Source organism: Lotus japonicus, chromosome 1 (genome assembly GCF_012489685.1).
Source record: "Lotus japonicus ecotype B-129 chromosome 1, LjGifu_v1.2".
In the NCBI taxonomy this organism is placed as follows: domain Eukaryota; kingdom Viridiplantae; phylum Streptophyta; class Magnoliopsida; order Fabales; family Fabaceae; genus Lotus; species Lotus japonicus.
This window is the reverse complement of record NC_080041.1, coordinates 1,148,644-1,169,731: the sequence shown is the minus strand read 5'-3', so window position 1 is coordinate 1,169,731 and position 21,088 is coordinate 1,148,644. Positions and strand designations below refer to the sequence as shown.

General features: G+C 36.9%; 4 protein-coding genes across 4 annotated transcripts; 2 read left to right on the top strand and 2 right to left on the bottom strand.

Moving 5' to 3' along the window:
* Positions 1 to 768: 768 nt before the first annotated feature.
* On the top strand, positions 769 to 6,237 carry LOC130732913 (heat shock protein 90-6, mitochondrial). Its single transcript, XM_057584923.1, has 19 exons — positions 769 to 1,189; positions 1,278 to 1,351; positions 1,806 to 1,931; positions 2,013 to 2,106; positions 2,203 to 2,286; positions 2,374 to 2,517; positions 2,616 to 2,729; positions 2,858 to 2,917; positions 3,040 to 3,114; positions 3,206 to 3,310; positions 3,465 to 3,605; positions 3,693 to 3,785; positions 3,905 to 3,982; positions 4,197 to 4,451; positions 4,549 to 4,651; positions 4,855 to 5,029; positions 5,117 to 5,222; positions 5,333 to 5,422; positions 5,927 to 6,237. The coding sequence occupies exons 1-19, from the start codon at positions 884 to 886 to the stop codon at positions 6,095 to 6,097; spliced, it is 2,394 nt and encodes a 797-aa protein (XP_057440906.1). The 5' UTR covers positions 769 to 883; the 3' UTR covers positions 6,098 to 6,237.
* Positions 6,238 to 9,891: 3,654 nt separating this feature from the next.
* On the top strand, positions 9,892 to 13,097 carry LOC130732915 (OBERON-like protein). Its single transcript, XM_057584926.1, has 3 exons — positions 9,892 to 10,048; positions 10,526 to 11,648; positions 12,236 to 13,097. The coding sequence occupies exons 2-3, from the start codon at positions 10,559 to 10,561 to the stop codon at positions 12,850 to 12,852; spliced, it is 1,707 nt and encodes a 568-aa protein (XP_057440909.1). The 5' UTR covers positions 9,892 to 10,048; positions 10,526 to 10,558; the 3' UTR covers positions 12,853 to 13,097.
* Positions 13,098 to 13,253: 156 nt separating this feature from the next.
* LOC130732315 (putative fasciclin-like arabinogalactan protein 20) lies at positions 13,254 to 14,061 on the bottom strand. Its single transcript, XM_057584385.1, has one exon. The coding sequence runs from the start codon at positions 13,854 to 13,856 to the stop codon at positions 13,254 to 13,256; it is 603 nt and encodes a 200-aa protein (XP_057440368.1). The 5' UTR covers positions 13,857 to 14,061.
* A 653-nt stretch (positions 14,062 to 14,714) lies between these two features.
* Positions 14,715 to 18,051, bottom strand: LOC130732912 (pentatricopeptide repeat-containing protein At3g54980, mitochondrial-like). Its single transcript, XM_057584922.1, is given in 4 exon segments — positions 14,715 to 15,245; positions 15,406 to 16,374; positions 16,377 to 17,177; positions 17,180 to 18,051. Coding segments are annotated over 3 exon segments (2,448 nt in total). The 5' UTR covers positions 17,892 to 18,051; the 3' UTR covers positions 14,715 to 15,245; positions 15,406 to 15,439.
* Between the last annotated feature and the right edge of the window lie 3,037 nt (positions 18,052 to 21,088).

Here is a 21,088-nt window from a genome sequence, read left to right as displayed (position 1 = left end):
AACTCTACTTCCACTCAAACTAATTCACTGTGTTAAAAGCTGCCGCGAAGAGTAAACACATATTGATATAGGCACAAATTTTTAAGATCGTTAAGTACAAAAACTTCCCAACAAGTCTTGATTTTCATTGGAGATTGGAACCATCCTCAAAAGACAACGTTTAAAGAATCAATTAATCTCGAAAAACTCATGGACCCAGTAAGGTTAAACAAGATCCCAAACACAAAATTAAATCCAACATAAATCTTCTAGCTCAAAAACTCCACCAATATGCACGCATGCCTTAACCTAGAACCAAAATCTTAATACGAGCATCATCCAACTATTGAGAAAAAACTTCTTTTTTAGTATGAAACACGATGATAAGTTCAACCAAATGGGATCTTCTCAAGCCATAACAAAATCCACTAAAATCAAAGTCTCTTTCGGTAGTGTAATCTTGCATGATCAACATCATAACATCAAAAAAAAATATAAAAATCACCAAGAAACAGAAAATAATAGTAGAATTTTGGGCTTGTTTTTTGTTACAGTTTTTGAATTGTTTCTAAAAATTAAAACAATTTAAAACCTATTTGTCACACCATTTTTTCAAAAACTGTTTTTAAAACTAAAATATCAAAATAACTTTTAATTTTGAACATGAATAATGTGTTTATATTGAAAATTGCTGCTTAAGTAATAAGTAAGTTTATATAACAATAAAATAAAATATTAAGAAAAGTTTGGTCCTCATAATAATATAATAGGGTAAAACGTTGATGGAAACGAAACTAGGAGAATCCAGAAGGTTCTGAAACACGATCAAACCCTGCTTAAACCCTACCATTCCTTCCTTCACCAACGCAGTTTTCTGAAGAATCTCACAATCACACTTCCAAGTATGCACCGCCTTTCACAGCGTTCATCCTCCCTCTCTAACCTACTCCGTCACGGTGGCTTTCTTCGCCGCCGGGCCACACTTTCGGCTGCCTCGTCGTCGGTGGGTGAGAATGAGAATGACACCAAATCCAGATGTTATTCTTCTTCTTCTTCTTCTTCTTCTCTATTAACCTCTGACAAATCCACTGCTCATCCCAATTGGAAACGGGACAGCATTTTTCTGGGCAAACGATATGAATCCACTGCTGCTGAATCTTCATCTTCTGGGGATTCCCCGTCTGCTCAAAGATTTGAGTACCAAGCAGAGGTATGTATGTATATATGGTTATTTCTCAACCTGCACTGCATGCCATGATGATATGTGTACTGACCATGATTTTGTGTAATATGCATAGGTTAGCCGTCTCATGGACCTCATTGTTAACAGTCTATACAGTAACAAGGAGGTGTTTCTCAGGGAACTTATCAGGTATTATACTGTTGCAAATGTTTCATTAGTGGTTGCTTATCTTGTCCTGATTGTTAATGGCGGATAGCCTAGTGTAGCGGCAAGCCCAAAAAACGCTATTGAGCGGTGAATAGTGGAGTAGTGGTGAACCCCAGGGCGGGCTATTAACAAGCCTGCCTGAAACCTTTTTAGAATTATGTTGTTGGATAAAGCATAGAGTTAAGAGTGCTATGTGTCAGTTGAAGGATTTGAAGCTACACAGTTTCAATGCCATTGTTATGGAATTTATTTAACTACATTCAAACTTATAGCTTAAATTGCCTGTTAAAGACACTTTGATCTTGATAAAATTATTAATTTTTCTAATGAGGCTATTTCGAGAAATAGACTACCTATATCTCTGGTTTTGATTGGATGTTATATATATGCATTGTTGTTCAAACTGGCTATTTATGCTTTTCTTTTCTCGTTACAGTAATGCAAGCGATGCGTTGGACAAACTGCGGTTTTTGAGCGTTACAGAGCCTGAGCTGATGAAGGATGCGGTTGAATTTGATATCCGCATTCATACTGATAAAGATAATGGGATTGTCACTATTACGTAAGATAAAAAGCTTTTGATTTTGTGATTTGGATTTTTATTTTAAAATTCGGCTGGTAACTCGATTTTTGTTTTATGCAGCGATACAGGCATTGGTATGACTAAGCAAGAATTGATTGATTGTCTTGGAACTATTGCTCAAAGTGGAACTGCAAAGTTTTTGAAAGCTTTAAAGGTTCTGCCTCTTCAAAATGATGCTTCGGGATTATATTGTCTTCATTTCATTTTTCAGCTATGTATTTATGTGCTGACAAGGTGTATCATTTAATAGGATAGCAAAGATGCTGGTGGTGACAACAACTTAATTGGTCAATTTGGTGTAGGATTTTATTCTGCTTTTCTGGTTGCTGATCGGGTATGCATTTGTGTTCTAGTAAAAAGTTGATCTATATATATTTTTATTTTAAATATGGTAGTTATATCTTTTCTTTGTTGCTTGAAGGTGGTTGTCTCAACAAAGAGTCCAAAATCTGATAAACAATATGTTTGGGAAGGAGAGGCAAATGCTAGTTCATATATCATATCTGAGGAAACCGATCCTGAGAAGCTGGTTCCTAGAGGAACTCGCCTTACACTATATCTTAAGGTATGTTGATAATCTCCATGTTTGGTCTTCAATTCATTTAGTTTCTTCATTCAGAAGCTTACAAATGCGTGTGCATTTTACCCACTGCTAACTTCCAGAGGGACGACAAAGGGTTTGCGCATCCAGAGCGGATTCAAAAGCTTGTGAAAAACTACTCACAATTTGTCTCATTCCCGATATACACTTGGCAGGAAAAGGGATTCACCAAAGAAGTATGGCTAATGATTCAGATGTTTTCATTTTTATGATGCTATATTTGTATTGTTCGCTCGAAGTTATTTAACAACCCTCCCCCCCCCCCCCCCCAAATCCTATGGAAATTAATTTGGGATCTTTCCAGGTGGAGGTTGATGAGGATCCGGCTGAAGCCAAAACGGATGAACAAGATGAGAAGACTGAGGTAGCGTTCTGATTGTTCTGCATATATATACACTGTATTGAGTATTGATGAGTGTGAATGTGTGATTGTTTAGCTACCACTTTTACTTACATATTAATGAGTTTGACATGTGTTTGTTACAGAAGAAGAAGAAAACTAAAACTGTTGTGGAGAAGTATTGGGATTGGGAGCTCACAAATGAGACCCAACCTATTTGGGTGAGTTTTATGATTTCCTATTTCATGGTTTGTCCTGAACTCAGAATTTTATTTATTGAATGAAGATTTAGACATTACTCTATCTGCACAGCTTCGTAATCCTAAAGAAGTCACTAAGGAGGAGTACAATGAGTTTTACAAGAATACTTTCAATGAATACCTGGAGCCATTGGCATCATCACACTTTACCACAGAGGTAACATTTTTTATTGTCTCAAAATGCTTCTTGTTCTGTTGCATGTTGTTGGATGTTGATATTTACTGTTTGCTACTAGACAAATAGTTTGATAGCCTCAAATTTCCGCTCAAGACCTAATTTGATCGCTAATGTTTTGGTTTTGGTATTGCAGGGTGAGGTAGAATTTAGGTCTGTACTTTATGTTCCTGCCTTCGCTCCTTCAGGGAAGGATGATATAATCAATCCCAAGACCAAAAATATCAGACTTTATGTGAAAAGAGTTTTCATTTCAGATGACTTTGATGGAGAACTGGTATAAGCACTTTGCTCTTTTGATCTTGAGTATTTGGATGGTGTTCTCACAGTTTATCCTGTGCTAATGTATTATTTGTTTGAACAGTTCCCCAGATACTTAAGTTTCGTTAAAGGTGTGGTTGACTCAAATGACCTTCCACTCAACGTGTCACGTGAAATACTTCAAGAGAGCCGCATAGTAAGTAGATAGGGCACACATCCACTTAATTTTATACCTGGAATTTTCTTTGGTGATACATGTATAAAATTCCTTCCGAGTTTCAACTTGATAAAAAAAATTCTATGTGGTGCTTGAAGGTGCGGATTATGAGGAAACGCTTGGTTAGAAAGGCTTTTGACATGATTCTGGGGATATCCATGAGTGAGAACAGAGAGGTAAGTTCTAATTCAGATAAATTGTAGTTGTACAGTTTGCTTTTTTGATTTTGTTAAGTTAGAAGGGACTGGATAAATTATTGTGGCTTAATCTTTGATAGTTTAACATATATACCTCTTGCTCAGTTGTTTTATGTATCTTTTATAACTGCTTTTATAGAAAGAACTGCATGTTTCATGATAGCATTTACCAGCTGCCTTCATCTGTTTGCAGGACTATGAGAAATTCTGGGATAACTTTGGCAAACACTTAAAATTGGGTTGCATTGAAGACCGTGAGAATCACAAACGACTTGCTCCATTGCTTCGGTTTTTCTCGAACCAAAGTGAGGAAGACCTGATCAGCTTGGATGAATATGTTGATTGCATGCAACCTGATCAAAAGGATATTTATTACATTGCTGCTGACAGCGTGTCTAGTGCTAAGAACACACCTTTCTTGGAGAAACTTGCGGAGAAAAAACTTGAAGTATAAGCTTATCTTTATTAATGATTACAACTTTATCTATTGACTAATTTATTTTTGTTAATTTATATATGTTGGTGCTTTTTAATGTAATTTTCAGGTCTTGTTTTTGGTGGATCCAATAGACGAGGTTGCCATTCAAAACCTTAAATCATACAAGGAAAAGAATTTTGTTGACATTAGCAAGGAAGACTTGGATCTAGGTTTGCTTATTTATTTTTTATTCTTCCTTTTGATGATTTTTGGACTTATACTACATTAGACACACATTTGTCTAAATCAAGGGCATTAGCATTTCATTGATCAAATAGTTGTAGTCTCTCTTGAGTTTTGACAGCTATGAAGTTCATGGTCTGGGTCTTCTTTACTCTTCGAACATGTTTGACTTGGTTTATTGTTTCTGAAGGTGATAAGAACGAGGAAAGGGAGAAGGAAGTGAAGCAGGAATTCGCCCAAACATGTGACTGGATCAAAAAACGTTTGGGAGATAAAGTCGCAAGTGTGCAAATTTCAAACAGACTTAGTTCTTCACCTTGTGTTCTGGTGTCAGGAAAATTTGGGTGGTCTGCAAACATGGAAAGGTGGGTCTTCCGTCCTCTTAGATATTAAATGATGTATTTCGTAAATTTAATCAACATTTTGTTTTATGTAATAAATTTGCTTCACAGGCTAATGAAGGCACAAAGTATGGGTGATGCCTCCAGCATGGATTTTATGAGAAGCAGAAGGGTGTTTGAGATCAACCCTGACCACCCTATTATCAGGAACTTGGATGTACGATAAGTGAAGAAATGCACTCTCTTGTATTTGTCATGAGTAATAGATCTAATATAGTCAATTGCAAATTGGAATAATGTTAATGTAATTTAATTGGTGATTTTCAGGCTGCATGCAAAACAAATCCTGACGATCAAGAGGCCGAGAGAGCTATTGATCTTTTATATGATGCAGCATTGGTTTCCAGTGGTTATACGGTAAGCTCATGGCTTGATATTGTTGTATGAAAAGTTCAATATTAGACATAGTGATACTGAGTTGCATCTTGCATATTGTGCTAAATATTTTATAGCATAGAAGGAATTGGTGCAAGAACTTCCGTGTGCTACCTTGTCGTTTTTAGCTTTGTTTAAACTGAAGTGCGCTCCAAACTTGTTAGGAACATAATATAAAAACATTTGTTTCTCCTCATCACATAGCTTAGGCTTTTGTGATAATTAATGACAGTATTAGAATCTTTGTGACCTAGTTATCTCAAGTTTGATACTTGGGGTTTCCATTATTATACTAAAAAAGTTGAATTTTTGCACAAGCTAGGTTGGACTGTGCATGTTTCAAGCTCAATGGGCTCTTGCATGATTGACTTGTTGAAAACATAATATAATCATCATTCATGTGTCTTCATCCAGCAACTAAAGCTTTTCAGATAGTTTCGTTCATGTCAAAATTTGCATCTTCTGACTTAATTTGTTGGTGTGCAGCCTGATAATCCAGCACAGCTTGGAGGAAAGATATACGAAATGATGAGCATGGCTCTCAGTGGTAGATGGTCAGCTTCTGGTCAGTTTCAGTCCACTGTAACCCAGCCCCCTGTCCCAGAATTTGTAGAAGCTGAGGTGGTTGAACCCACTGAGGCTGATGGTCAGAAGTGAGAGGACTGTCAGAGAGATTTTTGTTTTTTTGTTCCTTCTTTATACTATGCTTAGCAGATTTACATTGAACATTGGTGGTATTGTTTTATAGATAGCCTGATGAATATTGAGTAATGTCATATTTTTCGGTTAATGCTTAATGCCATATCTTAAAAGCAGTCTAATTCATCTTTCTAGTGTTAGATGTTCTAAATCTTGCTTCTTCGTGCGTGCGTGTGTGCCTTTGTGCTTGAGGTGTATGCAAATGAGAAACCAAATGGGACATAGGTATACCAATACATAATATATTTTATTTGACATTTTAGTGGTTTTTTTGTAACAATCTATATGCATTCACACACATTATTTTCATTCAAATTTCTTATACATTCACTTCTCATTCCTTTTATTTTCTTATCACATTATGTGTTTCACTTCTCTCTTTTAATCATTTCTTGAAAAGGTGAAGGTGAATTTCGTATTTCTTTTATGGAACGAAATGGGATAGGAATGATTACAATGGGGCAGTTGCTCTTGAAAGTGGTATGTCAACTAAGTAATTAAATGACGTAATCAAAATTCGTGTGCTGATTAAGTTAGAGGCAGTGTTATAAAACTCGGCTCGGACTGGCCGGTCCGACCGGTTCGACCGTGAACCGGACCCCTGGCCGGTTCGAGCCACACATCGGATTGGCCATGCATCTGACTCGGTACGAACCGTTTTAACTCGGTCGGTTTAGTAAAAAACCCGGTGACTCGGCCTGACTCGGTTCAACCGGATGTCAATCTTTTTTTTTTAAATTAAATGTCAAATCCGTTTTGGAGGAAGGAAAAAACAGAGTTTTTTTATGGAGGCTGACACTGGTTTTCTTCACTGTTGAGTGGAGAACGGGATCTAAATTTCCTCACTCCTACTCTTTCTTTTCTTCAATCCCTTCTTAAGAAAGGAAAATACTGATTGATGGATTCAAATGAAATAGAAAGAGAAGAAGAAGAAGAAGAAAAAAAAAAGTATCAGATAGGAGAGATGGCGTGAAGTTGCTCTTTGTATGACATTGGAAAAGAAAATACTGGTTGATTGCTTCAAAGGAAATTGCTCTCTGTATGACATTGGGAAGTAATTTCGAAACCAAGAAACCTTATCTCTCTCATATTGCGGCTGTGCACTATCAATTAGGGTTGCACTGAGTCTTATATATTAAATGATGGGTATGGGCTCTGCTTGCTATTTTAACGCTTTTTTTTTGTTACATGCTTGCTCTTTTAACGTTGTTTCTTGTTACTATATTATGTTCAATGTTATCTCTTCTTAATAGGCATTGGACTACAGTATTGGGCTGTAAGCCTTTTTTGCGGCAGATGTGGTTCTTGGTGCCAACCAATTAATTTAGTTAAAAAATATATCACTCTTAGATTAATTATGTATATACCGTAAAAAATTAATTATGTATTTTACTAAATAATATATATTAAATTTGTAATATATATCATCATAAATATTTTATTGTTATTAATATATGCTGCTACTTTATTATGGATTTTTAATTTTTAACATAAACCGAGTTAAGCGGTTGAACCTTTGACTCACCGGTTGAACCAGTGATCCATTGACCCAGTGCCCTGACCGAGTCGATCACCGGACCGAGTTTAATAACACTGGTTAGAGGTCATAATTAAGGGACATTCATTCATTTTAGGAATCAAATTAGGAATAAAAACAAATGTGAATAATTAGGAAGTTTCTCATTAATCTGAAAAAGCTTTGACTATAGCTAGTCGTACATTGAGTTTTTCCAATCAAGTTAATATAATGCGAAATTTAAAGCAATTGCTCGAAGTTGTCATTCATTAAACATTGATTTAAGCCAAATAACTACTTAAACTGTTTTTTTTTTAATAAGTCATTGTTAGAGCATCTTCAATGCAAGGTTCTTAGTTCTTATTTTTGAGTTAAGAACTAAGAACTGAGTTCTTAACCACTGGAGAGGATGACGTGGAGTTCTTAGTTCTTAAAAATAAGAACAAGGTTCTTATATAAGATGTTTTATTTTTTGAGTTCTTAGCATAAAAAATTAAAATTTTCTCTCTCATTCATTTAATTTAAGTATTGAATTAGCATTTAAATTTAAATAAAAAATTATATGGAAATAAAAAATATTAATATAATGGTATTGTGGGACCGGATGAATAGTGTTAAGGACTAAGAACTAAGAACTCTTGGTTGGAGCAAAATCTGCAAAGAGTTGCTTAAACACATGAGGCAATACGGGCCCACATGAATAGTGCTAAGTAGTAAGAAATAAGAACTAGCATTGGAGATGCTCTTAGTGGTTAATTGTAATTTACTACTCCCTATGTTCCAATTTGTTTGTTGTTTAGCATTTGCACACAGTTTAAGAGCTAATCATTAGATTAATATTTTCACCAAAATACCCCTATTTATTTTCATTCATGTAAATAATTCATTCCTCATTTTCCACACTCACACTACTAATTTCACATTTTCTCCATTGAAAATACAAGAAAGAGAGTGTGAATTCAAAATTTGAGTTACTACTACAAGAGAGAAACTTGACCAGAATAATGACTTACATTTTCGTAAATAGGGATAGTAATTAATAGAGATAGTGGGGATAGTTAATTTAGGTGGTAGGTTGGTTTATTGAGAAACTTTGAATTAATTATTCAACAAGGGTATAGAGGGAAAAAAAATGAGGAAAAAATGTATATAAAACAATAACCATTTTGGAATTTCTAGCAAAAGCTAAAACAACAAACAAATTGGAACGGAGGGAGTAACTACTTAAACTGGTGTTTGAAATTAAAAAGAAACAAAGCTCTTTTTTATGAATTGAGATAAGTGTGCTTTTACATATTCAAACACTCTAAATTTCAATAATAATAATAATATTATGTTCACACATCATTTTTTATATATTTTACTTTCACATGTTTTTATTTATATCTCTCTCTTATCAAATAGTTTGAGAGTTGCAACGGGACTAGGGGTGCGCCTACTCCAAGACTCCTCAAGTGGTGAACCTCACATGTCGGCGTAAGCTGGTTCCTCAACTTTGGGCTTCGTCGACAGGCCTAATATAGTTAACATCTTGTAAGGGCTCTTGGACAGGCCTAATATAGTTAACATCTTGTAAGGGCTCTTGGACAGATGAATTACAATACCCTATAGTCCAGTTAGGCTTTAGATTTAAGGTTTGTATCTTCCCACTGTAAAATGGAAAGAGTTCGTATTGTAAAAAAGGTTGACTCGTTTTTATACCAAAGGCGGCTAGGTCATTAGGGATCCTACTTCTACTAGGATTCGAGCTTATCTTGCATCATTGCTCACTTATCTACATATAACTTACAAACACAAATTCATTTTTTTAAACTGGAGTTTAATGAACATGCACTATCAGTGTAAAATAGTTTTACACTGACATCCAATCAATGTTTACCACGTAGGAGAGAGAGTTACATTCATTTTTTATTTTAATTAAAAACATATTTACTTATTTGACATAATTCAATTGGACTATTTTACACTGACAGTGTATATCCATTAAATTTTATTTTATTAAACATCATTTTATCTAACAATATTCCAATTTGAGCATTCACGTAAAACAGTAATAATATCCAGACATCCAAACAATGCAAACATCCAACAAACACCCACGTTATTTTATCTCTCTATCATATATGACATCAATTTCTGGTATAATTTCTTGAATGGTTGTTTAGAAATTATTTTCCTTTTGTAATCTTCCATTTTGTCCTGGATTTTTGAAAAGTCGTCGCAACACAAGAAAAGAGTTTAGTGGGTCAGAGAAAGAACGCGTCAACCGGCTGAACCGGTTACCGAAGACGGTGTCGTTGAAAAACACGACCTCTCTTCCTAGTCCTTCCCACGTTCAACAACGTTACAGTTTGTTCTTTCTCTCTCCGATCCTCCTTCCTTCGCCGCCGGAAGTAAGTTCCTTCTTCTCAATCCAAATCATTTCGTTTTTCTTTTTTGTTGAATTTCTTGTTCAATTGCATGAATTTCGATGAACCATCAAAATTGCAACAATTTTTATTCTCATTTCTGTGTCTGTGAGTTAGGATCTGAATTGAATTTCGGGAATCTTTTTCAGTTAAATACAACTGATGGGTTTTTGTTGTTAATCCTATTCCTGTGTGTGTGACTGTGTGGTTATGCTTCTTCTCAATTTTGGGGTTCTGTGTTTGTATCCTTTTACAATAATAATAATAATAGCATCATGTGTCTTAGATTCTCTACTAATTGTGAAATTAAACATGGTCTAAGGTTATTCATGAATCCAAACACACTTGTATACAAGGAATATGTTTTAATCATGTGCAGTGGTGGTATAAAATGCTTTTAATCACCTCTGTTAGTTACTGACCAAGTATATTTTTTTGTGGGATTATTCACTGTGTGATTAGGTTCTGACTTATATCTGAAGGCATTGTGAGAAAATGCTCCCTCCGCGGCAGCAATCACGGGTTGGAGGACTACCGACGTCTCTGTCTCTGGTTTCTTCAGATCCTCCTCGCCTTTCCCCGGAGGAACCTAGGTCAAACTTTGACGCCCTCCGTGAATCTCCTACTGAAAGTGCCAATTCTCGAGAAACCTTCCCGACTGCAGATGCAATTGCTGCAAAGAAGATGGAGAATGGAAAAGCTGAGATCAATTTCCCTGATCAGTCGATTATTCGTCGTGTTTCCAGCGCAGACAAGATTAGTCTTCAGGACATTGCAAGAGAAAGAGTTGATGTGATCTGTGAAAAAATGCATCGTCTACCTGAAGAGTTTCTGGAAGAGCTGAAGAGTGGACTTCGAGTGATCCTTGAGGGAGGGAATGGATCGCAGCATAGAGAGGAGTTTTTCGTTTTGCAGAAGCTTGTTCAGAGTAGAGCTGATTTAACAGCCAAGACTTTGATAAGAGCGCATCGTGTGCAGCTTGAAATCCTTGTTGCCATAAACACTGGAATTCAGGGATTCTTACATCCTAGCATCAGTTTATCTCAGACTTCATTGATTGAAATATTTGTGTATAAGAGATGCAGAAACATAGCTTGCCAAAACCAGCTTCCGGCTGATGATTGTACCTGTGAAACATGCACCAACAACAATGGCTTCTGCAACCTCTGCATGTGTGTTATCTGCAGCAAGTTTGACTTTGAAGTAAATACCTGCCGCTGGATTGGATGTGACTTGTGTTCTCATTGGACTCACACAGATTGTGCCATTCGTGAGCAACTTATTTGCATGGGCCCTACTGTAAAGAGTGGAGCAGGGCCAAGTGAAATGGTTTTCAGGTGTCAAGCATGCAATAGGACTTCAGAACTGTTGGGTTGGGTTAAAGATGTCTTCCAGCACTGTGCTCCATCATGGGATGGGGAGGCCTTAATGAGGGAACTTGATTTTGTAAGTAGGATCTTTCATGGTAGTAAAGACCCTCGAGGGAGGAAACTCTTTTGGAACTGTGATGATCTCAAGGAAAAACTGAAGAGTGGAAAATTGGAATCTAAGGCAGCGTGTAGGGCAATATTGGTGGTCTTCCAAGGTACAAATTTTCTAGTTTACTTGCAAATTGATGTTTTCCAATTTACTTGTGTAGTATTAGACTATTAGTATATATAGAGTTTCATATCCTCTGGTACTAAAATTTCATATGATCTGGTAATGTTAAAATTTTGCGTCTTCCTCTTCATAAGTATTTACTAGTTTTGTTTTTATAGGGTTTCACCTATTTAATACATATGAAGAGAGAGATGAACACAATTTTAACATGACCAGGTCCTGTCAAATTTCAACATGAGAGAACCCATTCCCCTTTGCATTTTCTTTTGTCTCGTTCACTATTTCCATATTTGATTATGCCTAAAAAGATGGAATTTCATAAAAACCAAGTATAGAAAGATGAAAAGAAAAAGCTCTTACACTATATTTTGAAATCATTGCCAAACTGTCTATTTTCTCTTCATTAGAACCTGATTTCAAACAGATGTTGGGATAAAATGATTGGTTTGCAATCATTAAAAATGTTGTATAATCAATAAAATTAATCCTATTGTTGCAACTGGATAGTGGCTGTTACTTTTAACTTTTACCCTTTCTCCATGTTCTAACCAATGCTTTTCCTATGTGAAGAGCTTGAGGTGGACTCTCCTAAGACCCTGGAAAATGCAGAAGGTGGAAGGCTGATTGCTCCACAGGAGTCATGCAATAGAATTGCTGAAGTGGTCCAGGAGGCTATAAGAAAGATGGAAATGGTAGCTGATGAGAAGATGAGAATGTTCAAGAAGGCTCGGTTGGCTCTTGAGGCTTGTGATCGTGAATTAGCCGACAAGGCCAGAGAAGCCGGAGAACTCAAGACGGAGAGGCAAAAAAAGAAGTTACAGATTGAAGAACTGGAGAGAATTGTGAGGCTGAAAAATGCCGAGGCTGATATGTTCCAATTGAAAGCTAATGAGGCTAAACGAGAGGCGGAGAGGCTCCAGAGGATTGCTCTTGCCAAGTCTGATAAATCAGAGGAAGAATATACAAGCAACTATTTGAAACAGAAATTAAGCGAGGCTGAGGCTGAGAAGCAATATCTGTATGAGAAGATCAAATTGCAGGAGAGTTCTCGCTTATCACAGAGCAGTAGTGGTGGTGACCCCTCTTCAATGTTTATGTATTCCAAAATCCATGATCTTCTCTATAGTGGTCCTCCCAAGGCAGACAGTCAATCTACTGACGGCCACCCTTTCCGCACAAACCAATGAGTTTTCAGTCTATGTTGTAACCTTTTACATATATTTATAACAATGTCATTCTGTTGCACAATTGACAAAGATTAAGACTAATACCATTAGATTTAAATTTTAGACAGTATAAGCCGCCTTTGTAGAGGGAAGGGCTTAAAACCAGTTTGAAACTAGCCTTGTTCTATTCAGTATATGTATTAATGTGGTTCTGTAACGATTAATGATTGCTGCTTAATTTGTCCAATCCAATTAGTTGTTCAATATGTTTACATTGAGATGCGCTAGTCATACTTTATGTGTCCCCTCTGTGAAGGACTAGAGGCTACAGAGATCTTATATGGAGACAAAGTAAAAGTGATGTTTTATTACTGATAAAACAGCACCACATTACAGCTGAAAGGGCAAGTGTTTTTCTTGCCTTACAAGAAACGTGGGATACTAGTCTTTTTGACAGATGGGACTGGGTTCCTCACATCACTGTTCTTTGGGGGATCCTTACGTTCTGGAGCATGATGAGAAGGAACATTGCTGCCAAATGTCAAAGCAGCACTGATTCCATGGCACCTTATTGAAGAGGTTTGGCACACATTTGGTGTGACAATCCTTGCATTGTTGACAAACAAGCCTGACCTCCCACTGTTGGTGATGCTAATCACCCTGCTTGGAATGCTAGAGGGAACCATAGAGCCATTTGGGAAATGCAACAGATGATTGAGCAGTAATGGTGTTGGGATAGAATGGCTGAGTAGGAAATCATGGAGTTCATCTGGGGTTATTGAGAACTGAGATAGTTGTTCATCACTTGGCATTAGGAATGTGAGATCATTGTTTTGAAGTGAGTTGGGTTGGCTGTTGAGGATTTTGAGGAGGATGACAAATCCATAGTAAGATCTACTTCTCATGTCCGACATGGCTGCTTGCAGGTCAGTTTGGTTGAATGAATTTGTGGGCTGAGATTCGCATTCAACAACTGAAAGGAGTGTAAGAAGAAGGAGCACAAACCATTGAAACCAAGGAGCCATCTCTAGTGTTTATGAGGAATGAATGGAATGTTATCTCATATATAGCCACCATGTTAGTAGTTCATGCTTTTGTTGCCAAGCTTTTTCCCTTTCAAGGTAGGTGGCTGGCTGGTTGGGCATGAAGATGTGATGAGAATGCATAGTTATAGCCCTGAAGGTGAACATAAATTAATCAACAATGAAGCCTTTTGTTAATCATCCTGAAATCGAGCCTTTCTACATCTTAAATTGATACATTTAAAAAAATATTATATTATTATATTTTAAAAATTAGTTAACTTCTTAAATTCAATAATCTCTAAAATTAATTAGTTGACTAATTAAAAAAATTAGTCAACTTTTTCGTACAAAATTATAGTAGTACCAAGCGAATTGTTGTACCACAAATTGCACATCATTTTCTTTCCTCTTCTACTTTTTCTCATGCTTTCTTAATTTTTAACCAATCTATAACAATAGTAAATTATACTTTTAAAAACTCGTTTAACATTTTCAAATAACAAAAGGACGTCGTTAACATTATTAAAGTCTTAAGTTTCATCAAACCACCTAGAATAAAAAAACACCCTAAGCAAAGTTCACCAAATATAAATAAAGTCATGTACTTTAAATAGAAATAAATGTTCTCTATTGAAGGACTGTATCGGGTAGGGGGGACAATTTTCTGCTGCCACAATGCTCTTATTCTGTTAAATTCATTTTGTTGGCTCCTATAATAACCAAAGAATTATCAAATACATCCTTGCCAACTCCAATGCCTATAAAGAACATTAAAAAGTTCCATAACATTAAACTGTTATTTAGGCAGAGCTCAGACCATGAAATTCAATGGATTGCTTAACTTTGAACTGGTGTCAATGAACTATGACTTTTTCTATGGTATTTCATATTACTATAGAATATCAACATTACAACAACTCCCTAGGGAAATAAAATTAAAGAATTAAATGAATATAAGTTCCGCAACTTCGGCCAATTTAGATCTCACACATGGCCTGGTTGGTATTAAACTCGTCACTGTCAGCACCTGAAACAATTTTGTCAATACTCAAGGGTAAAAGTGAGGGCTTGGCTTCACTTTTGGCACCACAAGGAGTAGCTTCATTGTGGAGAATCTGCAAAACCCTTCTCATGCAAGGCCTCTGAGCACTATCAGGCTCCTTGTAAAGCATCTTGTTCAAGCTCCCATTGGGCATGAAATCATACACCAGCAGCAACTCACCCTTCTCAGCACACCAACCTTGAAGCTGCACCAAGTTCTTGTGCCTCAAACCAGCTATGATGCAGATCTGCTAAAAGTTCAGTCTGCAAATAAGGGCTATAGTAATTTTCTCATTATAACCAGTTCTGCTAATAGCCTCCCTTTCAAGATCCAGAGCTTCTCCAAAGCTGAAAAGGTCAGATCAAAAGTGGAAATGATATTATATAATAACAACACCTCTAAAAGTAAACATTTTATAGCATAGAACTACATAGTATAACAACACTACCCAAGCATGAATTTCATAAAAAATAAGTTGGTGGTATGCTCACAAAGAATTTGTCTCACTTTGGCCAAGTTACTGGTGACCCCAGCTGCGGTCTCATTGTGAACAATGCATATTGCCTTTATCTTGTGTGCAGTATCCTTTTAGCTTTCCGTTTACAAGAACATCATATGTAGTGTCATCAGGCACCAGACCTTTATCAAGCATCTCATCATGCAGTCTAAAAGCCTCTTGCAGATTCCCCTTCTTAAAGTGCCCAGCAATTAAAGTGTTATAAACAAGAACAGGAGGAGTTATATTATTCCGATTCATTTCCTTTAGAATCTTGTCTGCATTTTCTAGTTGTCCATGGTTACAGAGTCCATTGATCAGAACTGTATACATAATGATATCAGGCACATTACCCTTGGAAAGCATCTCTGAGTAAAGATCTAAAGCAAAAGTCAGTTTTCCCTCTCTTAGAAGTCCATCAATCAGTGTGGTGTATGTTTGCAAATCACATGGAATCTTATGCTCTATCATTTTCTTGTGTAAGTTAATTGCTGCTTCCATATTATTCAAATTTCTGAAGCCAGTGATCATGCTGTTAAAAACAATTGTGTTTGGGGTCAAACCAATCTCCAAGAGCTCAGAGAAGTATTTGCTTGCACTTTCCATGTCTTGCATTTTGCATAAACCAGCAATGAGAGCACTATATGCAGTAATATCCAATTTCAAACCCATATTTTTCATATCATTAAGCATTTCCAAAGCAAGATCGATCTTATTGCATTTGCAGTATCCACTCATCAAACTAGTATAAGTAATAATGTTTGGCCAAATTCCACTTTTGCTCATCTCCCTGTAGATAGACAATGCAGAATCCATTGCACCTTCCTTGACAAACCCATCTATGATGCTATTATAAGTCATAGAAGTAGGAATAAAACCCTGTTTGATAAAACTGTTCAATTTATCCTGTGCCTCAGAAACTCGGCCAGCTTTACACAAGCCATTTATAATGGTGTTAACTGTGTAATCTGTAGGTTTGCATTTGCAGCCATCATTTGCTCAAACACCCCAAAGGCGCGCTCAAAATCACCCTTCTTAAAAAAACCATCTATCAAAGGAGTGTATGTTAAAGCATTTGGTTTTAAACCCTTTTTAAGAATTCTGTTCATCACACTATATGCATCATCCATGCAACCCTTTCTGCAGTGACCAAGTATTATGTGGTTATAAGAAACTAGTGATGGCGTAACACCTTTGCTCATCATCTTGTCCAGCAAATTACAAGCTTCGACAACCTTACCTAGTCCACAGAGCCAGGACAAAAGGATGTTGTATGTAACAACACTAGCAATACCGTGCTCAACTGCCTCATCAAGCAACCTATATGCATTTTCAAGCATATTCTGTTTCTGGAACCCTTTTAACAGAAATTTTACTATGAAGACCGTGGGTTGAATACCCATGAGCTTCATTCTGTTGTAAAGTTCAAAAGCCTTCTCCATACTCCCAATCTTAGAGCTACAATCTATCAAAACTGAGAATGTAACCGCATTAGGAGCGACACCAGCCTCAACAATCTCATCAAACAACTTCAACGCACTATTTATATCGCCTAGCAGACAATGCCCTTTCATCAAGCTTGTGGCAACAATTATGTTCACAGGCACACCGCTATTCACCATTTCATCCTTAAGCCTCAATGCCTCCACAACATTTCCCTGCCTCACACAAGTACCAATCACAGACGTATAAGTACCCTCAGACGGAATCCACCCCAACTCCCTCATCTCCTTCAACAGCTTACACGCCATATTCAATTCCGGCCTCTTACAAGCTGCCTGAATAACAAGCTATATGCTGCAGCATCAAGTTTCAAACCTCTGCGCTTGGCCTCCTCAAAATACTTCTCAGCTTCCTCAGTCCTACCTCCTTTCAAACACGCCCGCATCACGACATGCAGGGTGTAGCAATCACCGTATACCTTTCTCTCGAACATTTCATCGAACAACTGGCGCGCACCATCAATCATGTTCCTCTTAACCATTGCAGTCAAAAGGGTGTTCATAACAGGAACCCAAGGAATCACATCATGCTCTAACATCACTCTAAAACACTCAACAGCCTCTGTGATCTTGTTAGCTCTAACATAACCCTTCAAAAGGTAATTCAAAACCTGCGAATCAGATTGAAAACCATACCTCTCAGCACACTCCAGCAAGTGTTCCACAATGACCCTGGCAGCAGGAACTGCATCTCCGGAAACATAGTTGTTGAGCAAATTCTGTAAAGCCCCACGAGTTTCAGGGATGGAAGCGAGAATCTGAAGCAGGGGACAGAAGACATCAATGGTTTTGACGAAGCCTCGTTTTCTCACTACTTGTTTGAAGAACTCCAGAGCCAATCTGGGGTTGGTCCTGTGGGTCAATAGGGTGTCCAGGACGTGAGTTTTCGACGTGAGAATGTCGGGATCGGTGGTGGGAAGGGGTGGTTGTGAGAAATGGCGGCGAAGGGTCTTCGGAGTGAGTGAGGAAAGGTTGCCGGAAAACCTGATTCGCATTCTTTCACGGTGGTTCAATGAGGAGCTTCTCGCTGCTAACGATGATAACGCTCAAATATTTTTTACCACTCAGTTTTTGAGTAATTATATTCGATATTTGAAGTGGTAAATTTTTTTAATTCTTTTTAGTATCTACTATCGTGTGAGAATCATTGTAGTTACTAGTTTCAATTACTAGTTTCAAATTCATAATTTGAAACAATTTGAAACAATGGTGTAAACTGCCCCTGGTGTGATGGTAAAGAGGAAAACTTGGATCACTTTTTTTATGGATTGTCCTTAGAGTTAGTTGAGGTGTTTGGTTTGTGTCGGTCTTGGACCTTAACTGGGAGCTGTTAATATGGGTCAGCCCGGCCCATACGGGTCAGCCCGTATGGGTTGGGTTGAAAACGGGTTGGGTTGTGTCAACCCGGGGTCTTAACGAGCCAGAAAAATATGAATCCAACCCGGCTCGCTACGAGCTCGCGGGTTGGCGGGCTGGCTCGCGGGTTGAGTGAAATAAATATAAAAATAGAGAAATTGGATTAGAAAATGTTTAAAATGTCATAAAAAAATAATTTCAAAAAAATACTTACGGAAATTGGTATGAACACATAAGAAAGAGGTTTATCAACGCAATTATTTTTATCTCACATTTAAAATATAGAAAAAGAATTTAGTTTACAGAATTTAAGAACACAATTATTTTACTGTCACATTTAAAATGAGATAAATAATATAATAACAATAAATAAAACACAAAAATTCGACTCAAATTTAAAGAAATGAAAATTTCTATTTTTCTATCTATAAATAATCCATAAAACTAACCTAGAATTAAAGACAAATAAAATAATTTTTTTAATAAAAAATAACTCTAACCCGACGGGTTGGCTCGCTTGACCCGCGGGTTGGCCCGTTTAACCCGTGGGTTAAACGAGCCGGGTTGCACTAACCCAAGTTCTTTTCGAGCTGAAATTTAACCAACCCAACCCGGCTCATTTAGCCAACCCGTCGAGCTGACCCGCGGGTTGGAACCCATATTGACAGCTCTAACTGGGATGTTATACGCCTCAATCCTTTCTGCAGTGGGTGTCTAACATCATCCTCGATGCACAAAAAGAGGTTGCAGAATTGGTGAATACTATTTGTTATCATATTTGGCGTTCGAGAAACTTGCATTGAAGGAAAAGAAACAAATGTTGGTTTAGTTGGGTCCTTGGCTATGCGTGAGGTGCACGAGTTTTAGGTTCTTTGTGCAACCCGAGCTGGGTCTGCTCCTCGATCGTCTTGCTAATGTAGCATTGCGGACTTAGAGGGCTTCGAATTTTCCGATTTCTGAAATTAAACATTGATGTAGTGAAAACGGATTTAGGTTGGGACAATATTTTGTTATTAGGATCATCGTGGTGGGGTGTTTGTTGTTGTTGTTTCACATGATAGGATTGGCTTTGTAGCTGATTATGCGAAGGTTGTAGCTATGAGAAAAGGTCGGAAGTTGGCTATTGACTGAGGGTGTCTCATTTGTGTGGAGTCTGATTGTCTCATGGTGATTCATAAGATTAATGAGATAAACATACACAACTTATATTTGTCTAAAGTAATTGATTTTTTTTAAAATCAAAATATATTAATTCCGCATATATATGCTTTACCTCTCTCTCTCTCCCTTTGTATGCATTTGTATCCGGCAGGTAAGAACGGGGTCAAACAAATGCATCATGACATATTAAATTTAAAAAGACCATCCACTCTGTCTGTTAAGTTCACGTCTCATCTATCTCCAAATCATATTTCTCACCACAAACGGCCACCACCAAGCCTTTGCTCCCTTTAACACGGCGGTCACCGTCCCATAATGTGAAACTCCATGGCACCACCATGCCTCAAAGTTTTGTTGCGACCTGAACCCTAGAACGCGAATCACACATCCCAAACCACATGTTCTACTACTTCTTGTGAACTTCACCCCTTTTGAGTTGTGAGTGAACGCTCTGTTGGTTTAAGATGTTGTTGGATTTTGTTAAAAACGGTGCTCCACCGCATCGTTGGGTTCTAATAACCTACGATCCACTTCATATTTCTTAATTTTGTTTCTCTATTTTCTTCACTCATTTGTGTTGCTTTTTGGGTCTACAATCCAATTTTAAAAATTGGAGGTATAAAGAGATTATTTTGATTAAAATTGAATTATTACCAAATATGAAAACACAAGCATGTTTCACTATGTTCAAGATTAAAATTGTGATGTTTTCATTTTTAAATTTATTGGATTATATTGAAAATATTTTTTGAAATTATTGATTAATAATTTAAATAATAACTAATTATTAACGAAGAATATTTTTCATCACTAAATTTGCCTCTATATAAAATGGGGTGGGGTGTAGATTTTAGATAAGAATGAGATGAAGTGTAATTCTAACAAACCTTGAGGGGGGTGAGTGTATTTTACTCTATTAATTATAATAAGAAGTAAGAGGCTAAGCTCGAGAATAAGACAATGATGATTACAAATACAAAAGTCATCAACCATCCACAGAAATACACAATCACTTAACCACCCTAAAAATATACATAAAAGAACCTACCGAAATAAAAGATAAAAATCAACGGAAGAAAAACCGAAGATCTAAACCAAAACCAAAGATAACACCAAGAGCATTGTCGGCACTCAGGGCGGCCACCACTCCTCCATTTTCTGTATCAAACCGTTTCGTCCCCACCGTTAAAAGTACAACCTACAAGCTTGCCAACCATTCACGCCCTCTTGACTCACGTCCAGTAACAACCGCGTTTAAAGGGGAGCTAATTCTCTAGCTTATAGTTTAGTCTCTCATCCAGACATTGTTTGGTTTCATGATTTTTCAGTTTATTTTCATGAGTGTATTATCTTAGGTTTTTTAACTTCTAATTCCTAATGAAATTCAGTCTTTTCATAAAATAAAACAGGATTTTAGACTAACAAAGTGTTGACCAAGTGGTAAGTAAGGTAGATCATTGTAAGTATGAGAACACAAGTTTGAATTTTAAAAAAATCATTTGTTGCGAGAGATATGCAACTATATCCTCAATCAAGGACAAAATTATTAGGATTTTGAAGAATAATTTAAAATTCAAAAGAGGAGATTTGAAGTCTCAAGTTTTTTTATACATCGGAAAATGACCAGCAAAAAAGAAAGCTAAGAAATGCCTAAGGAGTCATTCAACATAAGAAC